At 42.0% G+C, this 19724-nt stretch overlaps 1 protein-coding gene across 1 annotated transcript in view; it reads right to left on the reverse strand.

Annotated features, from left to right (window-relative positions):
* The window catches only part of GDAP1L1 (ganglioside induced differentiation associated protein 1 like 1), a 30179-nt gene extending 11359 nt beyond the window's left edge, over window positions 1-18820 (reverse strand). The window contains exons 1-2 of the mRNA XM_075846745.1: window positions 17301-18820; window positions 1583-1775 (exon numbers count right to left, since the gene is read on the reverse strand). Coding sequence (XP_075702860.1) covers window positions 1583-1775; window positions 17301-17480 — 373 coding nt within the window. The 5' untranslated portion in view covers window positions 17481-18820. The remainder of the gene's footprint in view (window positions 1-1582; window positions 1776-17300) is intronic.
* Window positions 18821-19724: the final 904 nt, after the last annotated feature.

The following is a 19724-nucleotide window of genomic DNA, read 5'->3' on the forward strand; positions in this document are numbered from 1 at the left end:
CAAGACACATCCCCGTCACCTGCATATTGCTCCATATTACAAGGGTTGTAGAAGATTAGAAAAAAATGTCTGCTTTCTTCCAGAAACAGCGGCACTCTTGCCGGTTGATTGTTTGTGGTACTACAGCCCAGCTCCATTCAAGCGAATGCTGCAATACTAGACACAGCCATGGAGAAAAAGTGGCGCTGTTTTTGGAAGAAAGAAGACATTTTTTTCTAATTCCTAACCAGATTTAAAAGACACATCACTGGCACAAAAAGAGGGGCCGTGTAATAAGCAACATCTCAACATTAACATATCCCAGTTTATGATGTAATAGATTACAATGGCATCTTGCTCTATCTCGAACCTTCAGCTCTCCTCCCTCATGTTCTTTTACAAGTCACAAGGCTCAGTGAAGCCGACAAGCAGCAATAATTTAGGCCTTTACCAGTGTTAACAGCTGGCAGATCCCAGATGGCATTTTAAGGAGGAAATTAAATAGTGATCAGTCGGGGAAATGGTCGCCTCTGCATACGCCTATTCATTGCCCTAAGTGAAGGCGTATACAATATATTACAGCCGGGAACAGGCAAATATGACAGGCGCAGAGGATTTATAGGCACAGAGGTCTCACTTCCCATATACTTATGTCACCTATTACCTGGGCATCTCCTTATGGAAGGGTGGTATAGGTGCTATCATCCTAGTTTTGCATGCCCCCATACCAAGCATCTTCAGGCAGGCTGAAATCAGTTTCCTATCCCTACCTATAATTGCTGCTGCCTTTGTGATGAACCCGACCTGGTAACTCTGGTTGGGAATCAATGTCAAAGACACAACTGGTTGAGGTTATAGCCAATAAAGGAGGGTTTATTAATTACTAAATCTAAGTTGGGCCTCACGTGGCTCAACCCTACGTTAGTGTTGGGCTATCAGTCTTTTGGAAACCCACTGATACCAGTTAGAGCCCTTAGAGGGTGACTGCCTACCAGGATGTACTGACGATTGAGGGCATGATAGCTAAAGAACTCCCATATGCCCTTGTTGTAACCAACGTTCAGATTGGTGGTGGAGCCTTAAGTGGAGAGGATTACTTTCCGCTCCACTGACCAGGGGTATATAGACAAGGTCCTATATTCTATAGCAAAGATTAAATTGGGGCCCTTGTACGGGTGCTGGTTCATGACACTGCATCCCTCCCCATTTAGGACAATAGATTTTGCTGTTTGCCCCTACCCACCCCCTTCCATTATCCTTAGACCCATTCCCCACTGGTTCGTTTGTTGATGCTGCATTGGCCATGGAGAAGGAAACCCTGTGCAGGTTCTCGACTCTCATTAGAAAAGAGGACACAGTGAACCTGGGCTGAGCCCCACTAACTCCACGGGGCACATGGGCTTCCTTCTTTATGTTTTTATGCCTCTGACAGCTGTTGACTTTTGGCTACTCCATCACGGCTCGCATTAAGTGATGTCACCGTATGGGCGTGGTGATGTCACTTGTCCTGGGGATTAGGGGTCAAGTCCAGTCCAGAGCAGACCCCCTCTGATTGCCTCTTAATGATGTTGTCACATTTTTGAGAAAAAAGACAGGACTTTACCTCCCACAAAATTGTTCTCGATGTAGTCTATGATCTGGCTATAGTCACTTATGATGTTATCTCCATGGATTACTACTGGCACTTCCTCCCCAAGATTGAGTCTCACGAACCACGGCTCCTTTTGTTCTGCCAGGGGCAAGCTGACATCTCGCTCGTCGCATGGCAAACCTTTCTCTGCAATCACCAAACGGATCTAGAAGAGGAGAAGATGATCTATTTACATACAGAAGACATGTTTCAACTATGACAATGACTAAGGACGAATGGGCAGAACTGAAGGCCTAGATGCAATGACAATCACCAGAAAATCAAACTGGATTCCGGGATGACTTGAGTGGCAGGATCAATCTCAATACCTCTCAACTGTCCCGTTTTACCAGGATTGTCCTGCAAAACAGACCTCAAAGGAGGTGGGGCTTATGCAAATATGCCCAAAGTGGGAATATCGAAGGTGTTTTGTTAGAGTTCCTGGACGGATCAGGGGTGGGGCTTCATAATATCTCACAAATAGGAATCCTTAGGATACATTTATATGTACATAGGGGGCAGTATTATAGTAGTTATATTCGTGTACATAGGGGGCAGTATTATAGTAGTTATATTCTTGCACATAGGAGGTAGTATTATAAGAATATAATACTGCCCTCTATATACAAGATTATATCTACTATAATACTGCCCCCTATGTACACGAATATAACTACTATAATACTGTTCCCTATATACAAGAATATAACGACTATAATACTGCCCCTATATACAAGAATATAACTACTATAATACTGCCCCTATATACAAGAATATAACTACTATAATACTGCCCCCTGTATACAAGAATATAACTACTATAATACTGCCTCCTATATACAAGAATATAACTACTATAATACTGCCCCCATATACAAGAATATAACTACTATAATACTGCCCCTATATACAAGAATATAACTACTATAATACTGCCCCTATATACAAGAATATAACTACTATAATACTGCCCCCTATATACAAGAATATAACTACTATAATACTGAACCCTATATACAAGAATATAACTACTATAATACTGACCCCTATATACAAGAATATCACTACTATAATACTGCTCCCTATATACAAGAATATAACTACTATAATACTGCCTCCTATATACAAGAATATAACTACTATAATACTGCCCCTATATACAAGAATATAACTACTATAATACTGCCCCTATATACAAGAATATAACTACTATAATACTGCCCCTATATACAAGAATATAACTACTACAATACTGCCTCTATATACAAGAATATAACTACTATAATACTGACCCCTATATACAAGAATATCACTACTATAATACTGCCCCTATATACAAGAATATAACTACTATAATACTGCCCCCTATATACAAGAATATAACTACTATAATACTGAACCCTATATACAAGAATATAACTACTATAATACTGCCCCCTATGTACACGAATATAACTACTATAATACTGTTCCCTATATACAAGAATATAACTACTATAATACTGCCTCCTATATACAAGAATATAACTACTATAATACTGTTCCCTATATACAAGAATATAACTACTATAATACTGAACCCTATATACAAGAATATAACTACTATAATACTGACCCCTATATACAAGAATATCACTACTATAATACTGCTCCCTATATACAAGAATATAACTACTATAATACTGCCTCCTATATACAAGAATATAACTACTATAATACTGCCCCTATATACAAGAATATAACTACTATAATACTGCCCCTATATACAAGAATATAACTACTATAATACTGCCCCTATATACAAGAATATAACTACTATAATACTGCTCATATGTACAAGAATATAACTACTATAATACTGCCTCCTATATACAAGAATATAACTACTATAATACTGCCCCCTATATACAAGAATATAACTACTATAATACTGCCTCCTATATACAAGAATATAACTACTATAATACTGCCTCCTATATACAAGAATATAACTACTATAATACTACCTCCTATATACAAGACTATAACTACTATAATACTGCCCGTAAATACAAGAATATAACTACTATAATACTGCTCCCTATATACAAGAGTATCACTACTATAATACTGCTCCTATATACAAGAATATAACGACTATAATACTGCCTCCTATATACAAGAATATAACTACTATAATACTGCCTCCTATATAGAAGAATATAACTACTATAATACTGCCCCCTATATAGAAGAATATAACTACTATAATACTGCTCCCTATATACAAGAATATAACTACTATAATACTGCTCCTATATACAAGAATATAACTACTATAATACTGCCTCCTATATACAATATAACTACTATAATACTGCCTCCTATATAAAAGAATATAACTACTATAATACTGCCCCCTATATACAAGAATATAACTACTATAATACTGCCCCTATATACAAGAATATAACTACTATAATACTGTCCCTATATACAAGAATATAACTACTATAATACTGCTCCTATATACAAGAATATAACTACTATAATACTGCTCCTATATACAAGAATATAACTACTATAATACTGCCCCTATATACAAGAATATAACTACTATAATACTGACCCCTATATACAAGAATATAACTACTATAATACTGCTCCTATATACAAGAATATAACTACTATAATACTGCTCCCTATATACAAGAATATAACTACTATAATACTGCTCCCTATATACAAGAATATAACTACTATAATACTGCTCCTATGTACAAGAATATAACTGCTATAATACTGCTCCTATTTACAAGAATATAACTACTATAATACTGCCCCCTATGTACAAGAATATGACTACTATAATACTGCCCCTATATACAAGAATATAACTACTATAATACTGCCCCTATATACAAGAATATAACTACTATAATACTGCTCATATGTACAAGAATATAACTACTATAATACTGCCTCCTATATACAAGAATATAACTACTATAATACTGCCTCCTATATACAAGAATATAACTACTATAATACTGCCCCTATATACAAGAATATAACTACTATTATACTGCCCCTATATACAAGAATATAACTACTATAATACTGCTCATATGTACAAGAATATAACTACTATAATACTGCCTCCTATATACAAGAATATAAATACTATAATACTGCCCCCTATATACAAGAATATAACTACTATAATACTGCTCCTATATACAAGAATATAACTAGTATAATACTGACCCCTATATACAAGAATATAACTACTATAATACTGCCTCCTATATACAAGAATATAACTACTATAATACTGCCTCCTATATACCAGAGTATAACTACTATAATACTACCTCCTATATACAAGACTATAACTACTATAATACTGCCCCTATATACAAGAATATAACTACTATAATACTGCCCCTATATACAAGAATATAACTACTATAATACTGCCCCTATGTACAAGAATATAACTACTATAATACTGCCCTATATACAAGAATAAAAGTACTATATTACTGCCCCCTATATACAAGAATATAACTACTATAATACTGCCCCTATATACAAGAATATAACTACTATAATACTACTCCCTATATACAAGAATATAACTACTATAATACTGCCCCTATATACAAGAATATAACTACTATAATACTGGCCCCCTATATACAAGAATATTACTACTATAATACTGCCCCCTACATACAAGAATATAACTACTATAATACTGCCCCTATATACAAGAATATAACTACTATAATACTGCCCCCCTATATACAAGAATATAACTATATAATACTGACCCCTATGTTCAAGAATATAACTACTATAATACTGCCCCCTATATACAAGAATATAACTACTATAATACTGCCCCCTATATACAAGAATATAACTACTATAATACTGCCTCCTATATACAAGAATATAACTATATAATACTGACCCCTATGTTCAAGAATATAAGTACTATAATACAAGAGGTATGCATATATTAATATATGCATAGCTAATGCCTACATTGTGGATGATATTCAGGTTTTATTTATCCAATAACCACGTTCTATTAACAGATGGTCACCATATCCACTGAAATTGAAGTAGAGACACATAATAGGGATAATGCATCCATCAATAGCAGCTTGCTGACAGTTTCCATGAAGCAATAGAATACTTTTCATACTTGTAATAAGTATATATTTTCACTTTCTATAAGGGACAGTTAAGTGCATATTAAGTACACGCTCTACTTCCAGGCCATAGTGCTCTCTGCATAAACATTGCTTCAGGTCTCCACCACGCTTTACTGCTTATGTCAAGGTGATTGGGTGACATCTATGCAGGAAGGTTTGTCAGGGGGATTATTCACATCCTTCACTGACAATGCATTATGACTCATAGTATTTGCTGTGGCTTCAAAAATAACCATAACTGAGCATATTAGTAAAATGTTCTGTATGCCTTATAATGCACGGCAACAGCTGAATCAGGAATATGTACTGGACAGATGCAGTAGAGCTGAGTACGTCATTTGATACACCTCTTGCAGAAAGAGATTAAATCCCTTCCATGGTATGTATCAGACTAAAGACACATCTCGAAATAACAAAACTATTAATTGCTGACCCCCTGAGATCTCATATTCGATCGTACCACCACTACAGTATTATAGGGACGCAGAATGACCATTTAAAGGAACACTCAAAAAACGCGGCTCACGTAGAACGACTATAGCGCATATTTAGACACTTGTGTCTAACTTTATACCACCTTGGTTGGTTTATATTAGTCCATTTTTTTTTAGACAAAATTTTGGCGCAATTTGGCACAACTTAAGGCACGCCTCCTTTTCCGCTACGATATGAAACCTTTTTGGATGACTCGCCAATATGTTCTATTTGGCGCATCACCAATGGTCAATCTGCCCCACAGTGTGCCTAGTTCAGGGCCTAGGGGGTGGTGCATGACAGGGATTATCTTTTGGGTGTTAGCTGAATCCCTGTGTTATGCTCTGCCCCCTTATGCCCTCTACTAGGCATAACAGTGCACCAGTTTTGGAGTGTTGCTTTAAATGTTGCAATGACACAATAACAATAATTTATGTACGGACGATCGTTATTATCTTTAAACCCTTGGAATCATACCAATATATGCACGTGTAAATGGGCATTAACACATGCATCCCCATTTACAGGACATATTTAAGGCCCGATCCTGATCTGCCTAGGAATGCCCAAAAAACATCAAAGGAATGCCCACTTTGGACATTTGCATAAGACCTGCCCCTTCTTAGGTTTAGGTGCTTTGGAGGTGAGCATAACCCTGGACACAGACTGGGTGCGGTTCTATTTAGTATGAGGGGCTAATGGGTCAGATGTCAGCTATGTGTAGAGCTGACGTTTTCCCTCATCATGGCGTCCATAATATTGTAATATTCCAAGGTCACACAACTGGTTCATGTGAATGTGTCATTCTATAGCTTATAACATACATTGGACGATGAGGTCACATGACGTCACTTTGGTCATGGGAAACACAAGGCCATGAGATACCAATGGTGGAAAACAGAGAAAAAATTCTAATGGAATGAAAATATAGCTTGATCCAGCGCAGGGTTTAAAAGGAAATATTTTCCACTTTATTGAAAAATTAGTTTAAAATTTTCAGCGAGAACAAAGGAGTGAATGGATAGAGCCACAGAAGGGTGGATGCAGCGAGCCACAGAAGGGTGGATGCAGCGAGCCACAGAAGGGTGGATGCAGCGAGCCACAGAAGGGTGGATGCAGCGAGCCACAGAAGGGTGGATGCAGCGAGCCACAGAAGGGTGGATGCAGCGAGCCACAGAAGGGTGGATGCAGCGAGCCACAGAAGGGTGGATGCAGCGAGCCACAGAAGGGTGGATGCAGCGAGCCACAGAAGGGTGGATGCAGCGAGCCACAGAAGGGTGGATGCAGCGAGCCACAGAAGGGTGGATGCAGCGAGCCACAGAGGGGGGGATGCAGCGAGCACAGAGGGGGGGATGCAGCGAGCACAGAGGGGTGGATGCAGCGAGCACAGAGGGGGGGATGCAGCGAGCACAGAGGGGGGATGCAGCGAGCACAGAGGGGGGGATGCAGCGAGCACAGAGGGGTGGATGCAGCGAGCACAGAGGGGGGGATGCAGCGAGCACAGAGGGGGGGATGCAGCGAGCACAGAGGGGGGGATGCAGCGAGCACAGAGGGGGGGATGCAGCGAGCACAGAGGGGGGATGCAGCGAGCACAGAGGGGGGATGCAGCGAGCACAGGGGTGGATGCAGCGAGCACAGGGGTGGATGCAGCGAGCACAGAGGGGTGGATGCAGCGAGCACAGGGGTGGATGCAGCGAGCACAGGGGTGGATGCAGCGAGCACAGAGGGGTGGATGCAGCGAGCACAGGGGTGGATGCAGCGAGCACAGAGGGGTGGATGCAGCGAGCACAGAGGGGGGGATGTAGCGAGCACAGGGGTGATGCAGCGAGCACAGGGGTGGATGCAGCGAGCACAGAGGGGTGGATGCAGCGAGCACAGAGGGGTGGATGCAGCGAGCACAGGGGTGGATGCAGCGAGCACAGGGGTGGATGCAGCGAGCACAGAGGGGTGGATGCAGCGAGCACAGCGGGGTGGATGCAGCGAGCACAGAGGGGTGGATGCAGCGAGCACAGCGGGGTGGATGCAGCGAGCACAGCGGGGTGGATGCATTGGCTCTATGCATCCACCCCGCTGTGCTCACTGCAATTTTTAAACTCATTTTTCAATAAAGTGGAAAATATTTCCTTTTAAACCCAGCGCTGGATCAAGATATGTTTTCGTTCCTTTGCGCTTTAACCAAGTTCCACCTCGAGGAACCCGGGGATCAAACAGCAAAACTGGTGAGCTGGAGAAATCTATTTCTTTGTAAAAAATTCTAATGGTTACTATAGTAACAAATATCTAGTTTTTGAATTTCCTGCAGGTTCTTTTAAAACCCCCAAGTCCCAGATGTCCCATTCAAGGCCGTTTACACCAGCAGAGGCAGGGCTGTATTACCAAACACAAAGCCTGATGAGAGTGGCGCTGAGTCTATAAAAATTGTGACAAGACAGTGGCGTCCAATTGATCTTGGGATTGTGGAAGTCCCACATATTGGACTCCCAGTGATCACGCATTGATGGCATCCTAAGCATAGGCCATCAATGTTAAAGGGGTTTTCTCATCATGACAAAGCCCTGTCCATAAGTCCTATTAGGACTCGCAGATGTCATAGACCAATTCGGGACTCCAATTATAAGGCAGAGCAGAGAGCTGGTAAGTAAGTGTAGCTCTTGCGCTGGCGGGCTCGGCCTGGTTCTATATTACAGACTGCCCACTCATTTGAATATGCACCATGTAATACTACATTTCATCTATAGTGGCCGCTGCATAGCAAATGCATGGCTGAACATGACATACCACCTGATCACTGAGGGTTCCAGCACCCAGACTCGCCAGGGCAAATGTTTTTAGAGGAGGAGACAACACCTTTAAGTATCAGAAACCACTTTTAAAGACTTTCATTTACATCTAACGAGTGGGAATATAAAATTCCATACGGGCCCTTTAAATCTTATGTATAACGATCAATACAATATTTTTAGTTCTTGTTGCGCTAATTTTTTATTTGGAGCAATTATTTTTACTAAATGTAAGTGACCCTACAGTGTCAGCTTCAGGGACATGTCATTTTCCTTAGTCCTGAGAAGCTCCATACAAGTGAATCGCTTATCTGTAGGGTCATCTGTCTGCGTATTGTATGACTTTGGATATAATGAGCAGGTTGTACGCTCCGGTCTGAAGGGGCCGGTACACATTTCCTGTTCTGATTTTATTCCATTTCATCTAATTCTCTTAAGCGCAACCTTTATTGGATTTACGGTTCATTACTTACAGCAGGGCACTTGGCAATTCTACGTGAGGTTGATCTGCCGTGTGAGGTTTTGGGTCTGGTTTATATGTATTGGTTATACTACATTGAGGGGCCAGATATGTCGGTGGCAATGCCCACATATCAGTGGTGATGTATGAATGTCGGCGCCAGCATGATGACGTTGGCAAAGTGTTATCCCGTTCTTGAATGAAGACCAAAAGATGTAATCTACACCAACGCTGCCATATGTGCTTTGCCACGTTACCCCTGAGCCCCAATGATATGCATAAAGGTGTGGTGCCACCCAGGACCTGCATCCTGCTACTCAGAACCTGTAGGAATAACAGGTCAAATTAATCATGTCACATGATTTACCAGGATTTTCCGGCCCAACAGGTGCAGAGTTAGTGGAATTTTACTGTGCTTACTTTTCGGAGGCAGTACTTAAGTAGTAACTTTCGATATGTTATAGCAACATATCAGAAGATTTGATCAGTGATGGTCCAGGTGATAAGACCTCCCACCATCGCTGAAACAAAGGTGCAGAATCACTCAGCAGAGCACTCTGCACCTACAGGCTGTGATCGATGCCCCTCGTCAGCCTGAAGACTGCTCACATAGAATGTCTATGACCCCATCTTCAGTCTAAAGAGGAGCGCCGATCACAGCCGAAGATGTAGAGTGCTCATCTGAGCGCTTCTGCACCTTTGTTTCAGCGATGGTGGGGGTCTTATCACCTGGACCACCACTGATCAAATCTTCTGATATGTTGCTTTGACATACCAAAAGTTTATTTAACGTACAGTTACTCTTTAATGGAAATGCCCCCTGCCGCTCTGTACAGCAAGAGTCAAAGGAGATAGACCGGGACATCACTCGCACTCCCACGATAACACTGATCCCTCACTCTGCCCTGTGTCAGCCATCTACAATCTTTCCTTTGCTATTGTCAAAGCTGCTGATCTTGGCTCATGCAGTAAAATACATTTATCATCATCAACTCTTCAGTAGGATATAAACCAAGACTATTCTTTTTTTCTTACAAGTCTGGAATGAAGCCTATTTGAGAATCTCTTTAAATCAGGGGTCTCAAGCACGCAGCCCGCGGGCCGCATGCGGCCCCTGGGGCTGTCATCTGTGGCCCGCGGGACACAGAGCCGCTAGTGCAGGCTCTGCTCCGGGACTCTGTGGAATTCCCTGACATCGCTGTCCACATATGGACAGCGATGTCTGGGGCTTTCTCAGAGCCGGAGTCCCGTGCAGAGCGCTAGTATCGGCTCTGCTCCGGGACTCTGTGGAATTCACTGACATCGCTGTCCATATATGGACAGCGCTCTGGGGAAGACCCTGACAACAGAGTCCCGGGCAGAGCGCTGGTATAGGCTCTGCTCCGGGACTCTGTGGAATCCCCTGACATCGCTGTCCACATATGGACAGTGTTGTCAGGGTCTTCCCTTGAGCGGAGTCCCGGCAGAGCACTAGTATAGGCTCTGTTCCGGGACTCTGGGGAAGCCTCTGACATTGCTGTCCATACATCGACAGTGATGTCAGGGGCTTCCCCAGAGCAGGATGTCAGGAGCACAGCTGGAGTCCCAGGAAGAGCCTACTAGCGCTCTGCCCGGGACTTCAGCTCTGGGGTTGCCCCTGACATCCATGTCCATATATGGACAGTGATGTCAGGAGCAGAGCTGGAATCCCATGTAGAGTGCTAGAAGCGGCTCTGCTCCGGGACTCCAGCTCTGGGCAAGCCCTCCAGCTCTGGGCAATACCTCTGGTAGCTCCGGACATCATTGTCCATATAAGGACAGTGATGTCAGTGGCTTTCTCAGAGTCGGAATCCCCAGGCAGTGCGCTAGTAGAGACTCTGCCCCAGGACTCCGGCCCTGGTAAAGCTCCTGGCGTCACTGTCCATATATGGACATTTATGTTAGGAGCAGAGCAGGAGACCCAGGGGGAGCCCGGGACTCCGGCTCTGGGGTTGCCCCTGACATCACTGTCCATATATGGACACTGATGTCAGTGGCTTCCCCAGAGTTCCGGCTCCGGGACACCGGCTCTGGGGTTTCCCCTGATATCACATTCCGGTCCAGGAGGATCCGCTGACATCACTGTGTATGCACAGTGACGTCAGGGGCTCCAACAGCAGAGGAATCCCCAGCCAAAGCTACTTGGGGTGTGTGTGGCATTATCTGCAGAGGGCACTGTGGCAGCATCTGCGGAGGGCACTGTGGCAGCGTCTGCGGAGGGCACTGTGGCAACATCTACGGAGGGCACTGTGGCAGCATCTACAGAGGGCACTGTGGCAGCATCTACAAGTGGGTGTGTGGCAGTATCTACAGAGGACACTGTGGCATTATCTAGGGGTGTGTTGCATTATCTACAGAGGGCACTGTGGCATTATCTACAGAGGGCACTGTGGCATTATCTACAGAGGGCACTGTGGCAGTATCTACAGAGGGCACTGTGGCAGTATCTACAGTGGGCACTGTGGCATAATCTACAGAGGGCACTGTGGCATAATCTACAGAGGACACTGTGGCATAATCTACAGAGGGCACTGTGGCATTATCTACAGAGGGCACTGTGGCATTATCTACAAGTTGGTGTGTTGCATTATCTACAGAGGGCACTGTGGCAGTATCTGCAGAGGGCACTGTGGCAGTATCTGCAGAGGGCACTGTGGTAGTATCTGCGGAGGGCACTGTGGCAGTATCTGCGGAGGGCACTGTGGCAGTATCTACAGAGGGCACTGTGGCAGTATCTACAGAGGGCACTGTTGCATTATCTACAGAGGGCACTGTGGCATTATCTACAGAGGGCACTGTGGCATTATCTACAGAGGGCACTGTGGCATTATCTACAGAGGGCACTGTGGCATTATCTACAGAGGGCACTGTGGCATTATCTACAGAGGGCACTGTGGCATTATCTACAGAGGGCACTGTGGCATTATCTACAGAGGGCACTGTGGCACTATCTAAAAAGGGGCTGCCCAATCTTCACATGTGTGTCTGCCAAACACTGCCAACTGAGCCGCCGGACTGCATTTAGCGACACTTAAACTAGAAAACTGGATTGTTGAAATAAGCACGTGGAGAAATCTCGCACATTTTAAACCTACTGGTATTATTATAGTAATGTATTGTTATAGTAGTTCAAATAACGAATTGATTAACAATAATTTTGTATTGTATCATATTTGAAAGTAATGCGGCCCGTCAACTTCCCATTTTTTCTATATGTGGCCCACTTACCCGGCCGAGTTTGAGACCCCTGCTTTAAAGTGAAGGTTCACCTTGATCATTGGGAGAGGTCAAAAGCCAGGGAAACGGTGGCCCCTAGGCTGAGCCCCCCATCACATTTAGTCCTAACCTGTCCAATACTTCCAATTGATGAAGCTATAAATACTTTCTTTCAGCAGTCATTAATCTGAAATACTTAGTATATAAATGATTACATTTCCAATATCTGCCTGGCTGAGCCCGTGTGTAAATTATGGCCTTCTACAACCAGAGTTCCCATATTATTTCAACTACAGTATAGAGGGTTGTTGCAGTAGTTTTTAATATTTAATGTAGTGAAACCCTGCAACAAGTGTTCAATTTCCCTGCAGCGCCACCACAGGGTAAACTAAGTATTACACAGTGCCCATTCATATCAATGGGTTGTCTTTGTAATGCAGGACAGGACAGGTCCTCCAGAGAAAGAGACGCTCTTTGTAACTGCTCTCCACTGGCCAAGAGATGAGGGTCCTGAACAGAGGACCCTCCAATATTATCTCAGATCGTTAATAGGGTATATGAACAAGGGTTTTCTAATCTGAACAACCCATTTAAGGGACAGTCTCATAAACCCTTCCTGAATATTCCTAACACAATGTGTGTGGCGTCTCTAATGCACAGGCTTCAGATCTCGTGGTTCTTATATAACCGCTCGCGTGCGTCTCTTTAGGTCATTTAATATGAATTCATTTGAATGCAATTAATAATTTAATTACTCTCGGCTCCATGAAAAGGTAATATTCATCTGCTCCACTTCCCACAACTTTCTGATTGTTATCTAGAACTCATCCTTTTAAGGGTATGTTCACACGCAGTGTTTTCAGGCGTAATTCAAGCGTTTTACGCCTCGAATTACGCCTGAAAAAACGCCCCTAATACGCCTACAAACATCTGTCCATTACTTTCAGTGGGATTTACGATGTTCTGTTCCCACGAGCCTTTATTTTACGCGTCGCTGTCAAAATACGGCGCGTAAAATGACGGCTCGTCAAAAGAAGTGCAGGACACTTCTTGGGACGTTTTTCATTGACTCCATTGAAAAAACAGCTAATAAAATGGCCGTAAAAAACGTGAGTTGTTAAAAAAACGTCTGAAAATCAGGAGCTGTTTTTGCCTGAAAATAGCTCCGTATTTTCAGACATTTCTGGTCACTGCGTGTGAACATACCCTAATTGCAAACACATGTAAAGGGGATTCGGACCGACTCCATCCAGCCATATCATCTGTATCATACCTAGAAGCTCCTGGACCCCAATGCAAAATCTGTAATAGGGCTCCACCTACTTTGTGCCACCATACTGGTGTCTTATTATGTGGCAGAGGGGCCCCTCCGGCACCAGGGTCCCCGTGCCACCACTGCACCCCTTATAGCTACTTCCCTGCTTCCACATACTATATACACAGTCGGATACTGAAAGTCATATTGGGGGATGAAAGCCTCATGGGGTGCTCTGCTATTAATGTCAATAATGAAGCTACTTGATTGATTTTTCTAGAAAGCTTCTTAAACACGCGGCTTTTAGGAAATATTCAGAGGAGATAAAACAATCAGCATGAAACACGAGATCTGCGTAGACATCGGCGAGGGCTGACAAGTAATTAATAGATCTCTTCATCTGTCAATTAAATTAATACCAAGAGACGGATGGAAATCTTTGCCAGTTTTGAAGTGTCTCATATCATAGACATGACAATATTGTGAGAGTGGCCCACAAGGTTTACATACACAACCGCAATCCCCACAGCCCATCATAATAATGATGACCACAGTGCCCCATAACAGTGACGACTACAGTGCCAAAATAAAGGTAGCCACAGTGCCCTCATAACAGTGGCAGCGACCGTACCCCAATAGTCACAGAAATAGTAATCCATAACAGGGATGGCCACTGTGCCCAAATAACTGTGGTAGTTTTAGTGCTCCCATAACTATAACAACAACAATGCCCTCATAACAGCGAAGGGCCACAGTGCCCCCATAACAGTGACATACATTGTGCCCCCAAATCAGTGAGATCCACAGTACCCCATAATAGAGACAGACACTGTGCCCAATAACAATATTGGCCACAGTTTCTCCATAACGTGATGGCTATAGTGCCAAAATAACGATCGCCACTGTGCAATTACAGACGTTGTGCCCCTATAACAACGACTGCCATAGTGCTCCATAAGTGACAGACAGTGTCTGCATAACAGTGTGGGCCACAGTTTCCCCATAACAGTGAAGGCCAATGTGCCAAAATAAAAGCCAGAGTGCCTCCACAACAGTGACAAAACACTTGCACCATAACAGTGATAGCCATAGTAAAGGCAGTGATGTTACTATGACCTACAACAATTCCCAATAAAGCATCATCTGAAGGTCATTTGACCTTTAGATCAGATTAAACTTCCTGTAGGGGGATCTACATTCTGGTACCTGGACTGAGACTTCAGCGGAGGCAGCATATTACAGCCCAAACTAGAATAGAAGTTCATAAGAAGCTTTGGAATAACTTCATGATATTTGTTTCCATCATTTGCTAATGTCATAAAACACGGTAATCGTTGTGTATATAAATCCCATGTCTGACCATTTATTTTAAGTTGTTATGTCCCCAGCTGTCAACTATATTGATCTCTAGTGAAGTAGTAGGAGAAGCTAGCTACTTCCTTACTGATGTCAGCACTGAACTACACTTCTGTCTCTGCTCGGTGAGAGGGATGGAAGGAGGAAGATCCTCTCACCATGACTGACTGCCAGGAGGAGGGCCTTCTGGCAGAACAGACAATAAAATATGTCTGACAGGAAGTAGATTTCAGACAGCTACTTCCTGTCCCAGCTGAGTTTTACGAGAGAAGGACAGCATGCAGTTATTGAACATAAGGATTAAAAGAGCACAACAAATCCTTCATATTTGACTGGAGGCTCACTTTAATAGTATGAAATAAAAAACATGATCTGATCTCTTTAGGACTTTTATAGCCACGTCTTATACATGCAGTCTACATTACCAACATAGCAGTAGTAGTACCACTAGCAGCGATAATTTAATAAAAACCTTACCACATACATACTACACAATGAATAATACAATAAATAATTAAGTGTATCTGATCAGTTGTTATCACTGGGATTGCTGCTATTGGCCATACATTTACTCACAGCGCCCACTACAGAGGAAATGTAGTATTACATGCTGGCTATTGAAATTAATAGCAGACATGGAATATATGGACAGGTCAGGTCGCCATTCTTTAGCACCTCTCCACTAATGTTTGGGATCTCCCTTTTGGTTGTCTTCATGATATTAAAGCTTTAATACTGAGGTCTTAGGCTTCATTGTAAGGCAAATGTGGGTGACGAGACCAGATTTACCATCAGAGACATGAATATATAACACTTAAATACAGTCTACTGTGACATTTTCAGTCAATACAAAGAATGAGGTCAAATAGGTCACCCATTTATATTCAGTCCTGAAATATTCCCTGTCATAACTTATGGTTTATGATCCCTGCAATTCTCTTGTAGAAGGTATAAAAGTGCAACTAATATGTGGGAATAACAAGAAAAAAAAAAGAAGTAGAAAAAAAACATGGTTTCTTATTATTGCTATTCCATTATAAAAGTGAAAAACTATTTTTAAACGGAAAGCACAATAAAAACATAAAAGAAAAAGCAAAATGTATTCTAGGTTGCTAGGTGAAAAATGTATTGATCTGTTATAGATAGATAGATAGATAGATAGATAGATAGATAGATAGATATGAGATAGATAGATAGATAGATAGATATGAGATAGATAGATAGATAGATAGATAGATAGATAGATAGATAGATAGATAGATAGATAGATAGATAGATAGATAGATATGAGATAGATAGATAGATAGATATGAGATAGATAGATAGATAGATAGATAGATAGATAGATAGATAGATAGATAGATAGATAGATAGATAGATAGATAGATAGATAGATAGATAGATATGAGATAGATAGATAGATAGATAGATAGATAGATAGATAGATAGATAGATAGATAGATAGATAGATAGATAGATAGATAGATAGATAGATATGAGAGAGATAGATATGAGATAGATAGATAGATAGATAGATAGATAGATAGATAGATAGATAGATAGATAGATAGATAGATAGATAGATAGATAGATAGATATGAGATAGATAGATATGAGATAGATAGATAGATATGAGATAGATATGAGATAGATAGATAGATAGATAGATAGATAGATAGATAGATAGATAGATAGATAGATAGATAGATAGATAGATAGATAGATAGATAGATAGATAATCTTTTAGTGAGAAGGGTAGACTGACACATTGCCCCCCTGTATAACACACATCATTCCTCAGTAATGCATCTAGAAGTAGACATCATATTATAACTACATCTCCCATCATCCTGCGGCTGCAATGATAGTGCTGCTGCTCCAGTGCTAGTCATGGAGGCTCATACAATGCATCATGCCCTCTCCTCACCTTCTGGGAGCTGAATGACTGGGTCCAGTGGTATAACACCAGCTTGTCCTTGGCTTTGAGGCCGGGGTTTGAGGCTTCAGCATCTTCTTTTTCGTCATTGGTTTTGCCTGCATCATTCTCTAGTGCAGAAATAGGCCACCAGCTGCAATTTGTGGGAGTCAGATTGCTGGCAGTAGCCATGACAGCCTGAAACAGAAGAAAGGAGGCTGCTCCTGAGCTGCCGCTCCAGCAATAGCATCATCACATGGTCCTGTGGACACCACCAGTAGCAGAGGGCCTTCTATTCCTCCTCATCATCATCATCATCACTCTGTCTAGGATGCAAACCCTCTGACTGCTAGAAACACCAGGAATCTCCCCCAATGTAACTGCATCAGCAGGAATCATCATTGACCTCAATACTAGTCCTCAGCACCCCCCAAGGTCACTCCTGCATGCGCCGTGTAATTAATAATGTCACAATCTACGAAAAATAATCAGGGTGCAAGGACGTCATAGGACCGGGCATAAGATGCCACATCAGATCTCTAAAAATAATTACAATATTGACATGAATATGTATGAGGCTGGGATTGGTGGACAGAGTTTTGTGACGTGTAATCTGGAATAATGAGATTACATGTCAGATTATTATAATGGTGATGTTGGGGGGCAAATAGGAACACAGTATTGCAGGATCAGGTTCCGCACCCCCAAAACCTTGCAGTTTATGTTGTGGTTTGAACCGTTTTCCAATCTGTATATATAGACCTAATACTTCTGACAGCTGAGTGTTTGTTACAATTGTATCAAGTCTGGACAATCTTCTGTGAGCTAAATGCACCAGCAGCATAATAAATCTCTGTCCTGATTTGCTACAATGAATCAGTGCAGGTAAAATGTATCTGTCTGAAGTCCAGGCTTTTTATTTTGCTCACAGATGATTTTGAGCCTCTGCTCGTAAACAAGCATGTTCCTATTTATGGACAGCAAGCAGAGATCTTGAAAAGAGTGACATTTATGTTAATAAAAAAAATGTGCTACTTTCTGCTGACTGAGATGTGGATTGGCATGGCTAGACCGCTGCCACATTGCCTTGGTCAGACAGGAGAGAAGGAGTCATGTTTGACAGTCTGGTTTCTAGGGATACACTGCCTAACAACCAGTCTTTTCAGTGGGGCTGTTGGTAGCACTTTTGTAGCAACCAGTCTGTCTCAGAATACTTAGCTCAAGGAACAATTGCTACAGAATTGGAGGGCAAGAAAAGACATCCATCCATCCCCTCTCTATGGTTGGCGGGGTCAATGTGTGCCATACATCTATCTAGAATAACAGCCGCCATTGAACCTACTTTGCATTATTTTGCATTGCCTCATTTGCATGAACAAGAACCTCCACTTATAAATGTGCCCCCGAATGATAGGAGCGAGATCAGTTCTCTATGATCCCGGCCTCCCCTATCATCATTACAAGGTATTCCATTGGGTTACTAAGAAGTTTTGAATGACTTGTTGTAGAGAATTATAATATGTAAGATCTCAATATAAAGGGAACCTGTCACCAGCATTTCACCTATTGAGCTTTACTTATCCCTCACTGGCCGCTGCTATCAAAAGTTCATTGCCGTTCTTCCCTCTCCTAAACTCCTCCTGCGACTGTAAATAACTGTCAGCAAACATTTTGCGCCTTTTATCGTAATAATCCGGTGTCCCTTTGTGCGCACACACCAGAGGAGGACATCAATGCACAAGTGCGGGATTTTGTGTGCTGGGGGAAGGCGAGGAGCTGTCAATCAAATGTAAGGAGGCGGGAAAAACTCGGAAAGACTTGAGGAACGAAGATTTGACCCTTATGCTCATTAGCATACGGTGCGGGAACACGAAAAAACTGAAAACTAAAGCTACAGAGCCGACTACGAAGACAATTATAAGTTATATAGAAATAATTTTTCACCCACTACCACCAGGTATTGCTGGATTAGTAGGTGAAATGCTGGTGACAGGTTCCCTTTAAGTCAAATCTGCTGAATCCATTAAAATCTGATATTCTCCATATACAGGATACAGTCTAATGAGAAGCTTTTGTCTTCAGTCAGTTGGCGCCATCTAGTGGAAAATGTTGTTTCTGCAAAATATGAAATATATAAACTAGTTAGCCATTAAAGGGGATGGAGTTTTGACTTAACCCCTTTCCTATCAGTGGGCGCTGTGTAATACTTAATTCACCTACAAACAAGCATAAGATTTTATTAAGACATGATTGTTGGGGGACCTACAGTATAAAATGTGATTCTCCGAGCTGAACACCCCCTAAAATATATCCCTTTGACAATATAATGCTAATTTTGTACTGTAAAATGTAAAAATCTCGGAGGTAAGTGTGTGACATGGTAATTTCACTGCATGCTTAGCTTGAGTAGTACAAGATGGTAGCATAGTGTGTCTT

This window comes from Rhinoderma darwinii, chromosome 13, assembly GCF_050947455.1.
Source record: "Rhinoderma darwinii isolate aRhiDar2 chromosome 13, aRhiDar2.hap1, whole genome shotgun sequence".
NCBI lineage: Eukaryota > Metazoa > Chordata > Amphibia > Anura > Rhinodermatidae > Rhinoderma > Rhinoderma darwinii.